At 34.2% G+C, this 21,011-nt stretch overlaps 1 protein-coding gene across 4 annotated transcripts in view; it reads left to right on the top strand.

The window, feature by feature from the left end:
* UGGT2 (UDP-glucose glycoprotein glucosyltransferase 2) overlaps nucleotides 1-18,971 on the top strand; it is an 83,398-nt gene extending 64,427 nt beyond the window's left edge. For 2 of the 4 annotated variants that reach the window (XM_027674648.1, XM_027674650.1), the window contains 11 exons: nucleotides 367-452; nucleotides 4,623-4,707; nucleotides 6,339-6,421; nucleotides 9,719-9,817; nucleotides 10,465-10,549; nucleotides 11,007-11,189; nucleotides 12,424-12,584; nucleotides 12,879-12,993; nucleotides 15,956-16,072; nucleotides 17,106-17,250; nucleotides 18,142-18,971. In XM_027674648.1, coding sequence (XP_027530449.1) covers nucleotides 367-452; nucleotides 4,623-4,707; nucleotides 6,339-6,421; nucleotides 9,719-9,817; nucleotides 10,465-10,549; nucleotides 11,007-11,189; nucleotides 12,424-12,584; nucleotides 12,879-12,993; nucleotides 15,956-16,072; nucleotides 17,106-17,250; nucleotides 18,142-18,164 — 1,182 coding nt within the window. In that variant the 3' untranslated portion in view covers nucleotides 18,165-18,971. Of the gene's footprint in view, nucleotides 1-366; nucleotides 453-4,622; nucleotides 4,708-6,338; nucleotides 6,422-9,718; nucleotides 9,818-10,448; nucleotides 10,550-11,006; nucleotides 11,190-12,423; nucleotides 12,585-12,878; nucleotides 12,994-13,335; nucleotides 13,807-15,955; nucleotides 16,073-17,105; nucleotides 17,251-18,141 lie in introns of those variants that run through there. The other 2 variants (XM_027674649.1, XM_027674651.1) reach the window with 2 other exon arrangements.
* Nucleotides 18,972-21,011: the final 2,040 nt, after the last annotated feature.

The following is a 21,011-nucleotide window of genomic DNA, read 5'->3' as shown; positions in this document are numbered from 1 at the left end:
CCTATTTGCAGTGTTCCTAAAATGGAAAGGAGCTGTGTTGACACAGAAAGTTGTTCAGGACAAAAATTTTAAGTTTCAAAGAAGGTTTTCAATTTAGGGTCCGTTCAGTAATTTATTTCTTTACTGCTCACTTACTTGCTGTCCTTGATGGATTTTTTTTGTATGCAAGTCAAATTCAGTTAGAAATGAATGGAGCACTAATAATAATAAAAACGTTATTATGGACATGCAGGAAAGGTGATAGTTGGTTGCATCACTGACACATTTCCTTTAGGGCTAGTATAAATGTTGGATAATTGATTTTTGTGTATGTAGATGGTTGAGTCTGAAATGCAGACAGAAGAAGTGCTTGTCTTTTTTTCATAGGGATATTTTCAGCTGAAAGCAAATCCAGGCGCTTGGACACTGAGGTTGCGTAAAGGAAGATCTGAAGAGATTTATCAGGTTTTTTCGTAAGTATTAATCCATCTTTTGGAAACACACTTATAAAAGTATCTGAAAGTGCAACATATTTGGAAAAGATCTGACAATACTGAAGGAAAATGAGCAAAAATAGCATTACAAAAAAGAACAAGACGCAAATGATGATTTGAAGTTTGTAAGAGATACTTTGTTTCCTGATAGTAAGTTGTTACTTGATGGCTTCATGTGTTTTTTTTGAAGGCATTTGAATATATTAATGCGTAATAAGCCTAAACTGCTCAGCTGGACTTGATGCAAGCAAGGTCTTTTACTATACAGTTGCACAGCTACCAGACACTTGATCTGTTAGTTCCATGCATGGTTAACATTATCATACAACTGTTCACACCGAATTCTGTAGAAATATCACTCATGGTTTTGTTGATTAATATTTTGACATTCCCAACATATTGAATATGTAATTCCAAGAATATGTCAAGTGGATTGTTGCTAGCGCTCCAGCAGTGTCTTTATCAGCTGGAGGAAGTACCAAAAATTTCCCTTTCATCATTTTTTTTCAGTCCCGAGAGTGCCTTTGAATGTAGACTTATTGATAGGAGGCATCTTTTTTTATATAGGATCATTATATTCATTTCTAGACTATTTTTCTTCAAGTAATTCTGAGTGTTTCTTAGTTGTCTAAGTCATCTAAGAATCATTGTGGTTTACACCTTCACCTTAAAATATAGAAGCACCCTTCAGTTCAAGACCCTGGCTGCATGTTGACTGCACCACATTTCCCTCTCTTGGGAGAAACCTCTGTATATGGAAAGAAAGTTGTACTCCTGTAACTGACATTTAGTTGGCATTTCTATGGCTTCTAAATCTGTAATTTCCATGGTTGATTTTCATATAAAGGAAGATATGCTAGTCGTCATTCCAACTATTCCTTGAAAGAATCATCTTTCTCATGTTTTATGTAACAGCATGGATCTGTAGCATATGGGGGCTTCCTCTTGAAGCTTTAGATCAAATCCCTTCTAGAGGAGCAATATTGTTTTATTTTATTTCAACTTCAGTTCTTCCTTCTTTTTTTCTTTTTTTCCCCTTATCTCTCTTTACCTTCAGTGTAATTCTGTGACCTGAAACAAGCCTATGTCCTATGAAATATTTCTTATTGGAGCTCAGGAATACATAGTTCCATTTGTTGTTATTCATCAGCTACTATTAAAAAAAATAAAAAACTCGATTAACCTCTTTATGGTTTTGAATATTTAGTTAATACATCAATTTCAGTGTTACAGGGAGAAATCTTAATGGAATGTTAGGTTCATTCTATTTGTTTAGAATTTTCTTTTTTTTTTTCCCCCCAGAAACCACTCACAATCTGTTGAAAAAGCAGAAAAGTATAGTCTCTTTACCCTAAGAAGTTCACTTAATCTCCACCCACTGTGGCTATATAATTTGTCTAATTTAGCATTCAATTCTTAAGATATAAAAAGTGATTTATATAAGATGGCATGGTTAAAAGAATAATGTAATGAGGTGTAGTTGAATTATAAAATTAAACAAAATGAAACAAAACCATTCTACGTTTTAGGCTGCATCAAGGGAAACTTAAATCATCTGCTGTTTTGTAAGATTACTGATTTTCCCTAAGAAGAAATACAAATGGGCTTAATTGAGCTCAGCTAAGTCAGGAAAACTAATACTTGATTAGGAATCTAAACAGTAGCATTTATTTCATTTAATTATTACATGCCATGTAATAATTACATGCTTAGGGTACAAATGCAAAAGTGTGTTTGGGAGGCCATACCAGGATCTTTGGTATTTCTTTTACAGGTATCAGTATTATTAGTATGAAATTGCTATCAGAACTCGGGGAACTATTTGATAGGATGGAATTTTGCCAAGAGGTATTGCAGTATATTTTCCATCCTTGTATATTAGTAATGTCCTCTCCTGTTGAAATGTGAGATGATCTGTTTTCTTTGAGGCACAGGCCCCTACATTATAATAGCAGCTTTAGGAGAAATACAGGAATTTGAAGTTACAGCACTTTCTACATCTCAATACTTATTTGCTTGTCCTGTAGTTGCATCTAATAGACATGCAAGTAATTTATTTTTACTTTCTGTAAATACACAACGTTTGAAAAAGCTGCCTCTGTTTTCTTGAACACTGCTTCTAACAAGGATCATTCAAATGAAAATTATTGTACCCAGCAATAGTCCGAGCACTGCTTATTATTGAAACTTTGATTCTGTGAAGTTGGTGGAAAAACAAGCAAGTATTACAAGAGAAGGCTGCAGAAAATAGTTTATATCTAAAGTTATATATACAATCCTGCTGAAGACTTCATTTTTTAAAACGGCAGGTAGATATAATTTATTAGACTTTGATGCAGACTGCATAGCTGAAAGTTATATCTTTTATAATTTGGCCAAGGAGTTTTTCTGTTTGTTTCTTTAAGGATCTCCATTTGTCGAACTTGAATGCTTTTGTTCCCCATATTGAAAATTATAATTTATATTATATTGATACTTATTTGTATTTATATTAAAAGCACCTAAGTGTTTTGAAACATTTTAAAGTTGTGACGTAAGTAGTTTGCTAGAGAAGTTTAGCTTTGTACAGCAATTATATAACAATAAAGTAGTTTTTGTTACATATGTTATAGTGCTGCCAGTATACGAGACATTTTGCTTGCATTTGAAAAGGTTGTTCATACTGACAGAAATTCATCAAACTGAGGGCTGTGCGGAGTGAAACAGTTGGCACTCGGTAAAGATGGAGCCCACAGTGAGGGATCCCCAAAAGAGATTTAGGGAGACAAAACAGTGTTTTTAAATTTACATCCAAACCAAACACTTTGAGAATATTGTAAACACTTTGTTGTAAACACTATGTAAACATCTTTTTCATCAGAGCTGCAGAGCTACCGACAGAATTCATAGCATAGAGATTCTGAGGTAACTGAGTGAATAAGAGAGAAAATTTTGGTTGTGTAAAAACTGAGGGCAAAAATGGGAACACTGGGCTGGCTGCTGCTATCAGCAGTTTGTGTTTGGATCTAGTTGTACTATTTTAATGCTTTTTAATGGCACAGTTTATTTAAAATGCAGATCTGTGCCTGTTGACTGCTTTAGGTCCCTGTGATAAGAAGATCATTGTTGACTGAGTGTGCATAAATGCAATATTTTAAAACTGTGAACATACAACTAAATCACAGTAAAAAAGTCAAGATAATCCTGAACATTGTTTTGTGCAAGAATAGGCCATTTCTATGAAACTAGGTGATCATAGGCAAATACAAAAATGTATTAAATAGAAAATTCATATAACTGTATAAAATCTTGTCATTTTTAGGTAAGGGGTATGAAAGAGATTGAAACAAGATTTAAATACTTCTGTTTTCTAGGGGGAAAAATGATGCCTAAGGGGTAGCAGATTACTTTTTTAAACCCCTTTTTTGTAGGCACAGCCTTAGCAAGAGGTAACCACATAGTATTGTTAAAAGACAGAAAAGATTGAAGGAAAAATATATGGGCTATTGAGGTAGAAAAGCTCGAAAAATTGAGAATTATGTTATTTTACTGTATCACAGAGTGACAGCAACATTTTTATACTTGTTACTTAGTGGACTGCAGTACAGTTTTGAGATGCCTGAATGGCTTTAAGCTGATGTTCAGTGGGGCATATGTTCATGAGGTGCTTGCACAACCATGTCTTTAGGGGTACAGTTTCAAAGCTAACCAGCTGAAAGCCAATCTTTACCATCTTAGCACTGTGATGAAGCTTTCCTTATACTTTTTAAAGCAGGTTTATTTTAGAAGTACATTTAATGCCATTGCACAGCAATTTCTAAGATATTTTCCATATTTGAAAAATAAATTTTAGTTTAGTGTTTGAATGTAATATATACCCGTTTAATACATAATAGCATATTCAGCTCCAAGTTGCTGCATTTTTTCATTGATTGATAAATTTCCCTGTGAAAATCCAGATTAAAAAGTGAGGGCTACCACTGTGGACAATGTCTAGTGATGCTTAAAACTCAGAAAGTTTATGATGTTAAAATACAGTTAGGTGAAACTGAAGAAATTTTGTTTCTATAAATAACAGCAATTCTAAACCTTATACTCTAATTAAACGCAAGTAACAATGCATGTTTTAATTAGACAGTACATTTGCATGGGTTCTTTTTCTCCTCACAGCCATGAAGGAACAGATTCTGTTGCTGACCTGGCAGACGTTATTGTGGTATTAAACAACTTCAGAAGCAAAATTATCAAAGTTCAAGTATGTATGCAGCGTTTCCTTATATGAAATGTGGCTTATGCTTACATGTCTTAGGCTATATTTAATTGAAAGGTGTATACTGAAATATATAATTTAGAATTTGTATAATTAAAGAGAAGGATGTGCAAATTAATGTAGTTAATTTGATCCAATCAGGTTATACTAATTGCATGGGAGATTGTTAAATAGCAGTTAAACATAGATAAGATTTATCTCATCTAGCTCAAGGTGTCCAAATATCTAGTCTAGATGACTTAAATTCCCTCTATGCATAGCAGAATGAGAGAGAGTCCAAAGGTCTACTAATCCCAGCTTATATATGTATTTAAACCAGCAACATGAGCACTTCTTGACACGTTCATTTCTCTCCAGTGACGGGAGAGGGATTTTTTATGAAGTCTAGATACCAAAGTGGAAGTTAAAATTAGGTGTATTGAATTTTACCCAAAGCTACCAAATTTGTGTAAGTGAAATTACATTACTTCCATTCTTAAAACTGCATCAAAAAGAGCTAATTAAGCATGAGTTATATTCAGGAGAAAGAGACTCATAGTATTATATGTTTTCCTCGATTTTGTAAATAACATTCTGTGTAGATTTCCTTGGTACATTGTATCATAATTTTAGACATTAAGAAGGAGAGTGAACAATGTAAATATAAGTACTAGAGGAATTTTTAAAACCGCAGACATGCGTCTCTTCCCCAGTCTTGTAACTGAAAGTTTCCAGAACCCAGAGAAAATGTGTAAAACTCTGGAACGTGATGAGCCTGCCTTTAAACCACAGAAAAAGGATAAAAGGGTGCCATTTGGGTTAAAATAAGAAAATTATTTGATGTGAGAGGTGGCACGTATTAAGCTTATAGCTAGAATATGTAAGGTCTGTCATTCAGTTGAACTGCAGAATCACTTCAGTGATGTGTAGGATGAGGCTTCAGGACCATTAGCTAAAAAGGCTCCTGATGTAGTGTGAACAGAAATCTGTAAGCATTGGCTTGACAGTATGATCATGTGAAATTAATATGATTAGAATTGAGTATATTCAGACATTGAGGGTTTTAGAAGCGATTTGGTTTTCAAAAGCAATTAGGTTTATTTTAATCAAGGAAATTAAAGCAGCAAATGAAATTGATTTGGAGACTTTATTATGCACCTGGATAAGACAGCAGAAATTGCTCAAGTTGTGTGGGAGAGCTTATGTTTCAGTGACAAATTTGTCACTTTCTCCTTGTGAAGGGCTTATGAGAATGACAATTTCCCTTCAGGTAAGTTCCACTGTGTGGTGCAACACCCTGCTACACTTCTGCCAGCTAATGGCTGGATCACAAACTCATGAGTGTAGAAAATGAGATAGAATTCCCCACACTTGTAGTTAGTGTTTGCATAAAGAAGTACAGAGGACTTGAACATGCTGTTTGATTTATTAATCACCATTTAATACAGCAAGTTCTGTACATAGTTTAAAAGTATGTAGTTCAATGCAGTTCAGTAAGTATTTTACTGAAGTAAATTGGTCCAGAGTTGGTCCAGCTCTAGCTTGTTAGTACAGCATAGTTAGATATCACAGTTGAAGTAGTAATTACTATCAACCAACTTCCTAAATTACACAAAGACATTTATTTTACTGACTAGGTACAGAAAAAGCCTGATAAAATGAATGAAGATCTCCTTACAGAAGGAACAGGAAAATATGGAAATCTGGAATCAGTTACAAGGTAATGCATAATTTGCTTCTAGTTTAACTGTTCCAGCACATGTTTATTATTACTCACAGCAAGTAAGTGTTTCTTACTTGATAGTGACACAAATATGTAAAAAGGCTATTCAAGGGATTTATAATAATAAATACAAGGAGGGGAAAGAAAAGCTACAATGTCTTGTACCTCTCCTTACTTCCTTTTTTAATCCTTTCTTTGCATTTCTAGTTCCTGTTCATTTCCTCCATTGTTTTTTTATTTTCTTGGAGTAGGGAATCAATCTCAGTTTTAAAATCCCAGCCAGTTGTGTGGTACTCAGATACATGAAAATAAACATCAAAAAGCAAGCTGATGGTGCTTGTCTGCTGCTAAACATTATTTATGAAATCTCAAGAAATGTTTTTATATGTCACTAAAATACCTTTTACTTTAAAGTCTGAGTTCTATAAGTAATTGCAATAAACATCTCAAGCTTTACATTTGGGGCTAATAACATGGTAGTATTTCTAATTTGCTGTTTTGAGCAAGACTCAGAAAAGATTTTCTTCCATTTTCAGTAGCTTTGGCAATGGTTCTCAGACACAGACTGTTAATGAAAATAAAGAGAAGGCATGGCAGTTCTACTTTATCTAGTAAAAAGTTGACCCCAGTTAATCCTCTAACACACGTCTCTTGGTAGATCCAAGACTGGGTTCTGTTTCAGCTTTATCATCTCTCATGGAAAGACCTCTTGTACCACAAGTACCTGGATATTATATTGAGTCTCTGTTGCTGATGTTATGTTTATCACCATTTATCCACAGAAGATTTTACTCGTACAGTATCACAGAATCATAGAATGGTATAGGTAGGAGGGAACCCTAAAGATCATCTAGTCCCAACCCCCCACCATGTGCAAGGACGTCTTACACTAGATCAGGTGGCTCAAGGACTTATCCAAAATGGCTTTGAACACTGCCAGGGTGGGGCATCCACAACCTCCCTGGGCAGCCTGTTGCAGGATCTCATCACCCTCACAGTAAAGAATTTCTTCCTAATATCTAACCTAAATTTCCCCTCTTTCAATTTATACCCATATTGACTAGATTCAGAAACCCTCCCAGACTACTATACTACAACTCTCAAAAATTTTTTCGTGAAGTCACAGGTCAAGGAAGTGGACCCACCTTTCTGCACAAAGGTGTCCCTTTTCAGAAGGATGTTAGATAAAAGAATTTTTCATCATGTTCAAGCTTCCCACTTCTAATTGGCTGCATCAAAAAATGTATGTGCGGTGATCAAAATCTTAGCTTCCTCTAAGAAGGTTACGAGGCCAGAGATCTCTCAATCTTTCAGGTCTTGCCTTTTACCACAGTTGGTCGGTTCATCAGTGTGCATCAGGCTCAGAGCTTAGCTAGGCAATTGAAGCCCCTCACTCAGTAAGTTTATTTCTTCTTCCCGTTGATTCAAAGTTGTGGCTCAAGGGCATGATGTGAGGCCTGCCATTTCTGTCAGCCTCTTGCTGTCTAGGAATTTCCTTCCTCTTTGTTATCCCAAAATGAAAAGAATATCACCAGCACATTACTCATTAGAGGAAATCACGTGTTCTCTGACATGGGACACATGCATACCATTGCCCAAGTCCTTTCATAACTGAGCAGCCCTTTCCCAATTGACTGCTTTTCCCATTGACCTTACAGGTCAGTCCAGCAGCTTGTTCAATTTGGAAGATCTCTGCTTTTTTTGTAGATCTTTTCATAATCAATATTTTCAAGATTCTTTTATGAAAACCTGATTTTATTTTTTTTCATATGATGGTTGCATTATAAAGAACTTGAGAGTCTTTTGGTCCTGCTGTCACTACGATAAGAAACAAGATAAGAAGTCAAGAAGAATGAAGACTGACTGCTTGGGACTGTGAACTGCAGTCTGTTTAGCCAGTGAAAGTTCGGTGCTAGTTGGGAGGTTGTCATCTTTAGAGATGCCATACAGTGCAGTCAGCGCTGCTCCACTGACTTTCTTCTGCATTTGCTATAGTCCTGAACTTGTACAACTGTGCTCTTACCATGGCTGAGTGAAAAGAATGTGAATAATCTTTCTCAAAAAGATCATTCACACGACTTACATTGCAGCCTTCTAGGATTTCAGCTTTATATTAGTGGAGTGATATGAACTCTTTTGAATATGTTGGAAATCTGAGACTTGTCTCATTTGTTCTTAAAGATTATGAGGGATACTTCTTTTTTACTTTCTAAAGGATACTTTAAAAAGGGATGTAACCAGAAGAAAAGTTAATAGGAGTGACTCATGCAATTTAAGTGTGTGAAGAATGACTCATCTCAAAAAAAAAAAAAAAAAGACTACTGACATGAATTTGCAACAATATCAAACCATACTGTAACGTATTTGGCTAAGGCAGCCTTTGCAGTTCTGAGATCAATGAAGCAGTGCTTGAGGAAGACTGCAGCCATTACGTCCTGACTGTGTGTGCTGGAAGGCATACATGTGAAAAACCAATCCTGGTAGACTTTGGTATTCAAAACGAGCACTAAATGCTGTGCAGCAGAAATAGAAAACCTCTGGACAATGTACCTGAAATATATAGGTTAGCTTATAGAGAGAGTAATTGGATTAATTTAAGGAAGAATTCAGCAAGTATTATGAAAACCACTCAGGAAATCCTATCATCACAGACCACTGAATGTTATGAGGGTATTCTGGTAAAGGCTGCTACTCCTCAGGCTTGCCATTTGCTGTTGGGATGGTAGTGAGTTAAATATGTGATTTGTTCTGGTGTGACCATCTTTGTATTATGTTCAGTCTGTATTTTAGGGAATATATTCAGCTCAACCACCTACGAGGGCTATGCAGGCATTCTTCACCTCAAGAATATGAATTCGTTGTTCTGATGTAGAATGCATGTGGATGAGGAATGGAAAATAACTGGGTTTTAATTTAAAAACTACCAGTTCTCAAGATGATATGGCTGCATGTATTTCTGATTATTTTTACTTTGATAAAATGTGGAGTTCTTGTCAAATTTGGGTTCTGTTTGATTGAAAATACTGGAGTCTGCAGTTGTGCCGTTGCTTGTCCTGAGTGACTCGGTATGAGATGTTGCTCCCAGAAGATTTTGGTATCATAGGCATGTGCAGTGGGAGTGTATTTGGTTACTATAGGATGAGTATTTCTTTTGTGTATTTTCTTACTTTTGATTCTTTATGAGCTTAGTGATAATTTAGTATGTTTTTTTCTGCTGAATATATAATTATATAATATATATGAATATATAATTATATAATATATAATTATATAATAATTCATAATAATTCTTAGATTTTCAGAAGAAATTCCAACAGAAGAGAAGGAAAAGAAAAGTGATATTCTTAACATTTTTTCTGTTGCTTCGGGCCATTTATATGAACGTTTTTTAAGGTAAGGAAAGGTAAAAGGGAAACAAGAATTTCTTCACAATACACTAAATTTTCATACTAGCACTAAGCAGCTTAAAGAAACTGATTTTTTAAACAAAATAAAATAATAAATTGTCAATACATAGGTTATATACAATGAGGACTAAATTACTCTTTGCTTAAGAACAAAGTGATTCAACATACAAATGTTCAAAAGTACCATTATTCTTTGAAGACAAAAAAACGTTCTCCTTATCTTTCATGTATGAAGTACAGCCTCTCTGTATAAAGATGTAACAGAAGTGACTTCATAATCTTGTATCTAGAATTGTATCTATTTGTCTTTAGTCCAAACTATGGGTTTACTATATGCACATATGGTTACATAAGTTAATATAAGGTATTAATCATTATTCTAATTTTGTCAGGCATTCTCTGAAAATTAAAAACTTGTTAATAGATCTACTTTTGAAATTGTTCCTTCTACTGTTGCTTAGCCAATGTGGATCAAATAAGTCCATCTCAAAACAGTGTTGAACACATGCTCTTTAAGGCTTTTAATTAGAAATAGATAGAAAATTCTGCTTAAGTTGGGTAAAAGAAAATTATACTTGTAATTTAATGACCTGTGTGTATTTGTTTGTTTATTATAGACTTATATTTCCACAGAATTATGATGCTTTCTGTCCTACATCATACAAAAACACCAGTTAAATTTTGGTTTCTGAAAAACTACCTCTCCCCTACATTTAAGGTAGGAGAAAAGTCTATCTTTTATTATTTTTTTTCTTTAAAATTTTAAATAATTTTTTTTAAATTACAATTGAATAATTATATAATTCAAATTAAATTTTCACAGTGGAAAATGCTCTCTGAGTGGATTAAATAGCTTTAAGTATTAATAGTTTTAAATATTAATAGTTTTAAAAGTGTTCTGTATAAGGTTCCTCTCTTGTGGAATGCAAAGCTCAGTGATAAATTGCAATAATTTATTCTCTTCTGCTAGTCTCCAAAAGCTTGCATAAAATGCTTTTACTACTGGTGTAGCTGAGGATACTGCTAAAACTAAAGAAACATTTCAGAGTAATAAACTGTGTAGTCAGTAAGGCCAATACAGCTACAACTGTTTTGCACCACTCACTCTTTTTCCTTTTGAGTCCTTCTGTGTCCCATATATGTGCACCTAATAGTTTTTTTTGTTTTTCTTCTAGGATGTTATTCCTCACATGGCTAAAAAGTATGGTTTCAACTATGAGTTAGTACAGTATAAGTGGCCCCGCTGGCTTTATCAACAGACAGAAAAACAGAGAATTATCTGGGGCTACAAAATTCTTTTCTTGGATGTTCTTTTCCCTTTGGCTGTGGATAAAATAATATTTGTCGATGCTGACCAGGTAAGAAAAAATAATGGTATATAAATGTATGAGGAATTCATATGGGCTTAAATTGATGCAGTCTCATCCCCTATGACCATTTATTCAGACATTGGTCTTGTAAGACTACTGCAGCTGTATGAACAGAACCAGTGGTGCTGCAGAATGTGAAATGCAGTAATTTCACTTGTCTTTAGTCATGTGGACATTGAGTCTCACTACTCTGAGTTGTCCTAAATTGTCTGTGGAGAGAGAAAGGCACCTGGAGAGGTGAGTGTGATCTGAAACTGTATTGGAGTGAATCAGTCTCTGGACTGATTGTGAGAGGACTTCTCCACTCTGCGAGGAGTCTGAGGGGATTAGTTTGGACCATTTGAACAATTTCGAGATGGCTGAAATTTGTCAAGATTAATCCTGTCTCTATTTTAAATTTGTATGCAGTCTTTCACTCAGGAATGAGTATTGTATAATATACTGAAAGACAAAATGCTGTCTCCAAGAGATGAGGCTTTGAAAAGTCTATCACAAGGTTGTTAAATATGTCAGGACAAGTATTAATGTATTTTGGTCCTTTTCCAAAGCTTGAGAATAAATTGAATTTAGGTGTAGTAATGCAAACTGCAACTTTCTGCAGTTTCATCTGGATACACCATCTGGTAACACTGGTTGTCTGTCCTCACTGCTGTAAGGATTTCTCTCTACACCCAAATAGCTAAAACTTTTTTTTACCACTGATAAATTAGATGGAGAAGGATTGAACAGTAAATAAAGGGCATTTGTAAAATGTCATTATAACCTATTTTTAAAAGTACTTTATCACTCGATACAAAGATTTTTCAAATGATGCAATAATTTTGGAATACCCAAGTTAGGTAACAAATAGGAAGGATTCTTTAAAAGGGACATGCTTGGTAGATTTTAAAAGTTATGCTTTTTCATTAAGGAATTTAGTCTTGGGCAACCAGAAACACTGGTCTGTGAATTAAAAAATATTGTGCCTGGTTTATTTAATTTACATATTAAATGTGTTACACAGATGACCATTGTTAATAAGATAATAAACACTTCTTTTTAACTTGAAGAATAATTTGGTAAATATCTTCCAGTGGAATATTTTATCTATACTCCGCTGTTGTAGTGTCTCAGGTTTTTTTTAATTAAAATAAAACTTTGTGAAACTTGCTGCAATACCTGCCCTCATATGCATACCTTAGAAACAGTATTAAATTGTAGAAATAAATATATTCTTATTTAGATTGTGAGAAGTGACCTGAAAGAACTCAGAGATCTAGATCTAAATGGAGCTCCCTATGGATACACACCTTTCTGTGACAGCCGTAAGGAAATGGATGGGTACCGTTTCTGGAAATCAGGATACTGGGCATCACATCTTGGGAAAAGGAAATACCATATTAGGTAGGATAACATATTTTTGTGCAGTGTGTGCATTCAATTGAAATCTGGGTCTTGATATTGATCACTGAGGCTTTCAAAACCAATTGCCCTCCAGTCATTCTCAGCAAGAGATGAATAAGGCATGAATTCTGATGACATATTGATTTCACTTTTCTGCTGTAGCTTTAGCCACTTAATTAAGAAAAATATTCCTTCAGGATGGGAACATGTTTTAGTTTCTTGTTACTTTTATTAATATTATCAAAAAGAAGGTGAAACTCCACAACTTAATTCTTTTTTTTTTAAACTTTTTAGTGCCTTATATGTTGTGGATCTGAAGACGTTCAGAAAGATTGCAGCTGGAGACAGACTTCGGGGCCAGTACCAGGCTCTTAGTCAAGATCCAAACAGTCTGTCAAATCTAGATCAGGTATATATGGCTTTAAGCAATTTGTGGTTTATTTTCTTTATCTTTCTCAAATTGCATGGAATTGTTGTGTAGCTCAACATGTATGTTATATAATTCCAAAACTATTTGCCATTTACTGCTGTTGTAGCACATTTTCAGGTGTGCATGTGAGCACAGTTCAGAAAACTGAACACTAAATGATTATTGTTTTAAATAATTGTTTAATATGAAAAAAATGAGGAAAAAACATAGAGAACTGTTCACCTTTATTCTGATAATGGTAATTATATTCTTATTTGGCAAGAGCTTTTTCCTTTTTCTTCTTTTTTTTCATCAATGTAAATTTTATTTTCTTTTGGTAAGCTAACTGCAAAGGCACTCTGGTTGCTGTACATTGTCACCCTGTGCTGGCTGTAGTCTTTTATTTATATAATTCCAACAATTTTTAAACTCAAATGAGGTACATCAGGGTGCAGTCACAAGCATGTAAGTGGATCCCATGTAAACATAACGTACTTAAATTTATTACTTTTTTCCTGTAGTAGAGGTTATTTAAATTGATAGAAGATGGATAGTAAACAGCTCATCACATTTCTGCCTGAGTCAATAATATTTCTTATTTATGTCTCACTTTGGGTGAACTTCAGAAGGCTTCATAAGTGAGATTGTCCCTGCTTTATTTGTTTTCCTTGTGGAATTCCTAAAGCACAAAAGGTTTTTACCTGCCTACAGCAGCAAAGGGATCCCACGGTAGCAAAGCCCACATCTCTCAGTGCCTGCCTTCCACCCCCCTGCTCTGCAAGCAAATTTCTCTCTCTTACATAAGGACATTATTGCCACTTGCTTTTTTTTTTTCCAGAAATAAAAGTAAAAATTGAAAATAGCAGTTCTTATAATACTGGACAAAGAAAAGTGGAAATACAGCTACACTAAAAACTCAGAGTAGACTGGACACAGGGAGTTGGAGCAGCCTTTAGCTGTAATTGTTAAGAGCAAAAGACTGACATAACAGCAACACCCATATTTCACTTCTCTTTTTCTGGACAATGGAATGAATTGGTGTCCCTGTATCACACTTAGTCCTGATGGGATATAGCTGTATGTTCTCCAAACATAGTCATATCCATATGTGCAAGTTGTCTTTCACAAAGACCTTTAAAGATTCAGAAGCTGGTACGGGGTACATTCCACTATAATGCTGATTTTCAGAAATAGTAATGAGATTTATCTAATGTTCTCAAAATGTTAAACATGTGTCTCTTTCTATTTTAAGATACTTATATTTTCAATACATGGTGGCATATATCTCTTATAATAACAACTCTTGGATCAAATAAAAAGCCACTTAAGGAGCAGATGTTGAGGTAGCTAAATCTTGGCAGAAAGGAATTGGAATTACTTGGAAAAATATTTCAAAGTAATATTTTCGTACTAATCTGGTTTCTGACTGTATTGATAGGAACTACTTTCTGTCTTAATTGCTAATACTTACACAAAATACAGCAATATTCCTAGAAATACAAACCACGGTGCAATGTATTTGAGTCCTGGAGAGTTTTCATCTACTGATAAGGATGCACTGTGATTTTTTTATTACTATTTTTATTTTAAATACCTGACTGGAGTGCTCACTGCTTTTCTCAAAGAAGAAGCAATCTCAGCTCTTTGCTAATCTGCCAGCACTGCTGCCTTCATGGGTGGTAGTTAAGGTTATGCTAATATAAACCACAAAAGAGAAGTAGATGGAAGGGAAAATTGTGATTTTAAATGCCAAGGAGAGTGAGTATAAAACTCCTAGGGAGAAAAATTACACATCATAAAAAATAGACTTCCAATACAGTAATTTTGTTTAGATTTTTTTTTTAATTCATTCTTTTCTTCTGTTTACTTTAAATCCTGGCACTAGCAGCTGACTTTCTGCTGCATGTAACAATTTGTAAATTCACAACTCAGGAATTGTAGTAACTCAGGAATTGTGATTTCATTTACAAAGTCAAAGAGGCACAACAGAAAACTAGTCTCTCTTCTTTTGAAATTGAGATGGTGATAAACCATTTTTTAATCTTCCAAAAATTTGTAGAATTTAAGTTTTTCAAAAATTAAAGCATTTCACTGTTTAATGTCTTGGCTCTCAATATACTTACATTTGAATGTCTATATTTGAAATAAATTATGTCTTTCATAATGCAGCAATATGTGCTGTTTTATTCTGTCACATTTAGCAACATGAATTGGCAAAATAAGATGTGACTAATACTTATCACATTACTGACATTTATTTTAAAATATAATGTAGGGGTTGCACATGTGAGGGAGTTCACAAATGGATCTGCCAATTACACCTATTATTTTTAACTATGGCCAGTGAATGACTGCCTGAGGTTTTTCTGATTTGTAAATGCTGCTCCCTACATTCAGCAAGATCTTCATTTGGAGTTTTCTTGGTGAGAGTACCTGACTGTATAATACAGGTTAAAAAAAAGTAAAGGAAGGAAGGTAGCCAGAATAGCAGTTTAATAGCTTTTCCTTCTCACACTCATGTTTCTGGAATCCATTTTCCTAGAAGTCGTCTAAATTTAGAGTAGTGGTGTAATCCTGCATTATATGGTTTTTGAGGGATTTTTTTTTCAAATTTAAGGAATGGGGAGATGGTTTAAGTTTTGCTCTTTAGTAGTATTTATAGTATGACATGCAGTATCTGAACCACGCGTATCAGACAGAAGTATTGTTATGTCAAGCTAAGGAAAGACAGATGTAAGTACAAGAAAAAAATTGCTTAGTAAATGAGAGGTGGAATTGGCATCAAAATGAGCATGACTAAGTTTTGAATCTACTTGAAAAAGAACTAGGTGAGCACTAAGAAGGAAATGTAAGAAGAAGAAAATGTAAGGGTAAAAGGCAAAGATTCTACTTTTAAGCAGCTGCATGATAACCAGTTACATTACGTTCAGTGCTAATTTATGATTTTACAAAATTCATACAGGATCTTCCCAATAATATGATTCATCAAGTAGCCATTAAGTCTCTCCCTCAGGAGTGGCTTTGGTGTGAAACCTGGTGTGATGATGAGTCGAAGAAAAAGGCTAAAACAATAGACTTGGTGAGTTGATCCTGACTTGAATTAGTTTTATAGATTAACAATTTTGCTGTGATTTCTGTGGCTTTTGAGATAAATATATGTCATGTCATGAAGGCAGCCTTGACAGAAGGCACTGGAACACTCAGTCCTTTTCCTCTCCTGCTTGCTCTGTACCAAATTTCTTACATTAAAGCTGAAAACTGTACCAAAAAATTGTGTTGCTGTCTCTTAACTGGACAAGATTGAGGCTTTTCACGCCCATACATTTATTTTCTTAATAATTTTCCCATACTCAGCCTGGTTTCTAGAGCTGTGATGAAGTACTGTTAGCTCTCTGGGCATTGTGTGCTGCTGTTGCACTCCCTACATAGAAGGTTCCTCCAGAACTCAATGATTATAGGACTTAATATTGTTATGGTTTCTTTGTCTATTTCATCACTATAAACAGGAGATAAAGCAAAGCTTAAAAAGTGTAATGCTCAGGGGATTATCCATGTCTAGAAAGAAGAAAGCATCTTTCTTTGGGAATAGAAACAGAGAGAGAAAATCTTCCTCTCTCATTATTAAACCCCATCCCACTCTCTTTCAGTCCCCATTATCATGTATCACTTGATACTGAGATTTCCATTTATATTATTTTATGGAAGTAGTCAATACATTTTTCTAGACAACACTAGAGGAAGCATCACAAATGTAATAAAAAAACCTTTATCAGATTCAGCCTCAGTGTGCCAATGTATATCTTATATCTCCCCATGTAACTTTGTCTAAATCTTAGTAGTCTTGTCCTAGCCATCTCTGTGCTATACATATAGTCAGGAGCAGGGGGAAAAAGTAAAGTATTTGCAATTATATGTTGTGAGTTATTTGAATTATTTGAACAGGATTTATTTACAATTTTAGTGTAATTTTTTTAATAATAATGTCCAAGTAACTGACCTTGCATGTTTCAATGACATTGCAAATGCTGACAAAATTATTTGAGCTAAGTTCTCTGAGGAGATGTTATTTTCACATTTGCTTTGTTTACATCTAATATGTTTTAAACTTTCAGTGCAACAATCCCCAAACCAAAGAACCAAAATTAGAGGCTGCTGCCCGGATAGTTCCTGAATGGGTTGACTACGACTCTGAGATACGAAAGTTAATACAGCAAATAGAAAAAGAGAAGAAAAATCTAACATCGTTATTTCAAAAGGGTAATTTACATGCATATTCATCTGTTAGCTTTTAAAAATTAAATATTAATATAGTTGAAATTAAGATTGCAGTCAGTAAGCACAAATCTTTTATTTATGTAATTTTCCCTGTTCTTAGAGAAATTGTGTGGGTTTTTATGGTTGTGTGATGCTTCTTTACATAAGAGTTACACTGAGAGGATAAAATCTTTTGTTTCACGCCAGAACCTAAGAGAAGGTTTCGTGGTGTCCTGTTCTTGGACCTCAAACACAACCATCACACATCATTTGAGGCACAAATATTAAATAAAGCACATTAGCTTAGACCTCACTTAGATAACCTAAAGCTCATGTCTGTTAAGCAGTAGGTAACTCAGCCTCTATTAAGTTGTCTCCAGGCTCATGTATGCAGAGCCTTTTTGCACCGGACTAAATTGTGGTTTAGGCTACAAATAGAGTTTGGCTTATTTTTTTAGTAGTGTGTTTTAAACTGAGTTTGTTAATAAGCATGAGAAAAAATCCAAACAACCAACAACAAAAACACCAAAAAAACCCACAAAAAACCCAAACAAACAAACACACTTATAGAACTTCTAATAAGACTTCTTGGAGTAATGTGAAACAAAGCAAAAGAACAAGATTATCTCAGCCCTTAAGGTTGAAGAAAAAACTTAGCAGATGTATATTTAAAAGTCTTGAGTCAAGGCACAAATTCACTTTTCCTTATAAAGAATTCTTAGTGGTTTTTATTCTTCATGAAAGCTTATGCTCAACTTTTAGCAATTCTCCAAAAAGGAAGTTCATGTTGCATGACTGACTGGCAGCAAATGGAAAGTAAAGGGCTTTCTTCACATTTTACAGAACTGTCTTTATCTAACTCATTTTTATGATTTCTTTTTCTCTTTGTTACAGGTCTTAAACATGATGAACTTTAGCACAGCCCGTGAACAACAATGGTGACAACTCAATAGTCTTCTGGAAAAGACTGAAGGGGAGTTACAAATGTTACATTGGCACTATTTGCAACATTCTTTAATGTTAAGTCAAATATTTTATAACTTATAGTGTTATTTAAAATATTTTGAATGCAATACAAAACTGAGAAATCCACAGGTACTTGGGGTTTTGGCTTTTTTTTACCCAGTGTGGAGTTTGGTTTTCTTTTCCTTCTTTAAAGTATGGTTTACCCAGAGGATTTTAAAATATGAAGAAAGAGGTGTTCAACTTCTCAAAGATACGTTGTCAGTCTGGGGCAGGACATACACATTAAATATGTACATGAAAACTGGTTTGTGCATATTACATGCATTAAGTTTATGTATTAAAGTATCAAGAATTTTTTTTATATATCTATAGTTTTGTCCCTGGAGAAATGCTGTGGTCACAAGAAAGAATCTCAGTGTAGCAAAGATAAGACGTAAAAAATAACTTCAGTAATTTGGACCACACAAAGTTAAGTCAACTTGGAAGCTAAAAACAAGGAATGACATTTTTCATTTATTGTGCAGGATTGCTGCACTCTTACAAATTTTAAAAACTAAGTTTTGATTCTTAGGCTCCTTTTGGTCACTTAAATAGTGTGTCATAAAATTACATTATGACTTTGGTTAAGATAGTTTTCCAACCAGCACACGTTGCATCAGAAGGTCAGTACCTGAAAGCTGTTTCTACTTGGTTTTGATTATCATCATCCTGTTTAAAACTGAAAATAAAATAATAAAATATGTGAGTATTTTTGATTATCAGTGGTGTTTCCTGTAATTTTAAAAGTCTGTACTCACAAAACCATTGCTTTAGTGGGCTACTGACATTTTGATCCCACAAAAATTGCAGGGAAAAGTTCTTGCAATACACATATTTGAAAAGGAGGAATTTATGGCTTAAACTGAAATCTAGTGCCTTAAATACATACTCTGTTGTTTAGGCTGTGCTGGTTTCAAAACTGGACTGGATGAGACCACAAATTCTTATAAGAACAACTTAATGTAGTCTTTCAGTCTAAATGCTCAAAATTACGAAAGACAAGGTAATTTGCACTAAGTGGGTGAATCTACAGTGAGTTGCATAGTATTTCCATACCAGCAAATAACTGAATAAACAATAAGAGAAATGAAGCCTATTTTGTATGTACTGTCATTGTCCTCAGATGTTGGTTGTTTACAATGGAAGAGCAAGTATTTAAAATTATGCCTTGCTGGTATTATTCAATTCCTATTAGTAAGAACATGAGATATACAGATTTTTTTTTTACAGCTTTTTATATTTTTTGTTGTTTTACCTTTATGCATTTTGAACAGTTTTAACATGTTACATACATTTTTTTAAAATATCTTTTGTAGGATTTTCTTTGTACGAAGCACCCAGTGGAGCATTTCCTGTGTGACTCGCTAGCAGTAGTCAGTAAACTCTCATGTCAGTTCCCTTTAACTGTCCCATTTCAGTGCAGTATCTGTTTTGTTATGCTTGTTCTCTAACATAATTACTTCAGGATATCAGCCAGCAAGTCAAACATACTGAAACATAAACTTGGTATTTTTATACCATATAGATGGACTTAAAATTTACCTAGCAGATGCATATGCACCATTACTATAAATTCCATGCATAAGAAGGAAATAACTGATACTCCATATTAGAGAAAAAAAAACATTATTCAACTGCTTGCTGCATAATTTTTTTTTTCGCTTTTTTTTTGAAGCCCATACTTCTATCCTGATGCCTTACTCTGCAGCAGCATTTCACATCCCTCTGCCTGGGTCTCTCATGCTTGAAGTGTACATTGGAAAGCTTGTTTTAAGCCGGAAGTTAATGGGTTTTTATCTGTAAGAAACCTTAGTTCTCTTATGAGTATCTGTGTGGGAAATTTCTGTTATGCAATATAAAAAGTGGATAGTTTATGCACTGATTTTGTGTTCAGGTTTTCTGTAGCATCCTGTTCTTTTTTTAATAGGATCACTTCTACAGGCTTTAAAAAAGGAAATAGCTCTTTAAATACTATTTCCTTGAGATTACTTAAGTGATTAGAATATAATTTTTAGAAATGCAATTTGCTGGAGGTATTTTCGAAGATGTAAAAGGTTTCATGCAATTTCCCGCAGTGTTTTATATATTTGTAAAAAAATTTTTACAATATTTTTTTTCTGCATAATACTACTTTCAAAGAAAGCTCTTTTTTTGAGATATACATTGGTTTATAGAACAAGAAGGGTCCCACCAATATATCCACTACTTGTTAAAGATCTCTTTAAAGCAACACTTTGAGTCATTAGCATATATTTTTAATACCAAACCCACGTATTGTATATGTTGTACAAAATATTAAAAGGTGCCACTGGAGAAAAAAAATTATTTTCTGTTCTCCATTTTTGTATTATACAATAAATAATTAAATACTTTGTTAGTAGATCCAAAGCAAAAAAATTGCAGCAAGTCCTTAAATGCCTTTAATCTACAGAAAGTGTTTTTGCAGGGAAGCAACAGCAACTAGGAACCTGCTGCAGGGCGAGAACTTACTTAAGAGAGGCAGACCGAGCTTATTTGTTGTTCCCAAGCTACATGCTCTGCCCTAGGGGCGGTAAGAAAACACATCCTGGATTAGTGGAGTGTGGCCACATGGTTTGAATTAGTAAATAAGCAAAGTAATATTTGAACTATTCAAATGAAGAGTTTTTACAATTTATATTCATATTGCTATTATAGTGTCTTTTCTAAGTCTTAATCTTCTTGATATCAGCTTGTAAGTTTAGCAGAAAATGAATGAACCAGACATTAGTGCACTGCTG

This window comes from Neopelma chrysocephalum, unplaced genomic scaffold, assembly GCF_003984885.1.
Source record: "Neopelma chrysocephalum unplaced genomic scaffold, ASM398488v2 Primary Assembly neopelma1_25, whole genome shotgun sequence".
NCBI classification, from domain to species: Eukaryota; Metazoa; Chordata; class Aves; order Passeriformes; family Pipridae; genus Neopelma; species Neopelma chrysocephalum.
This window is presented reverse-complemented; position numbering and strand designations above follow the sequence as displayed.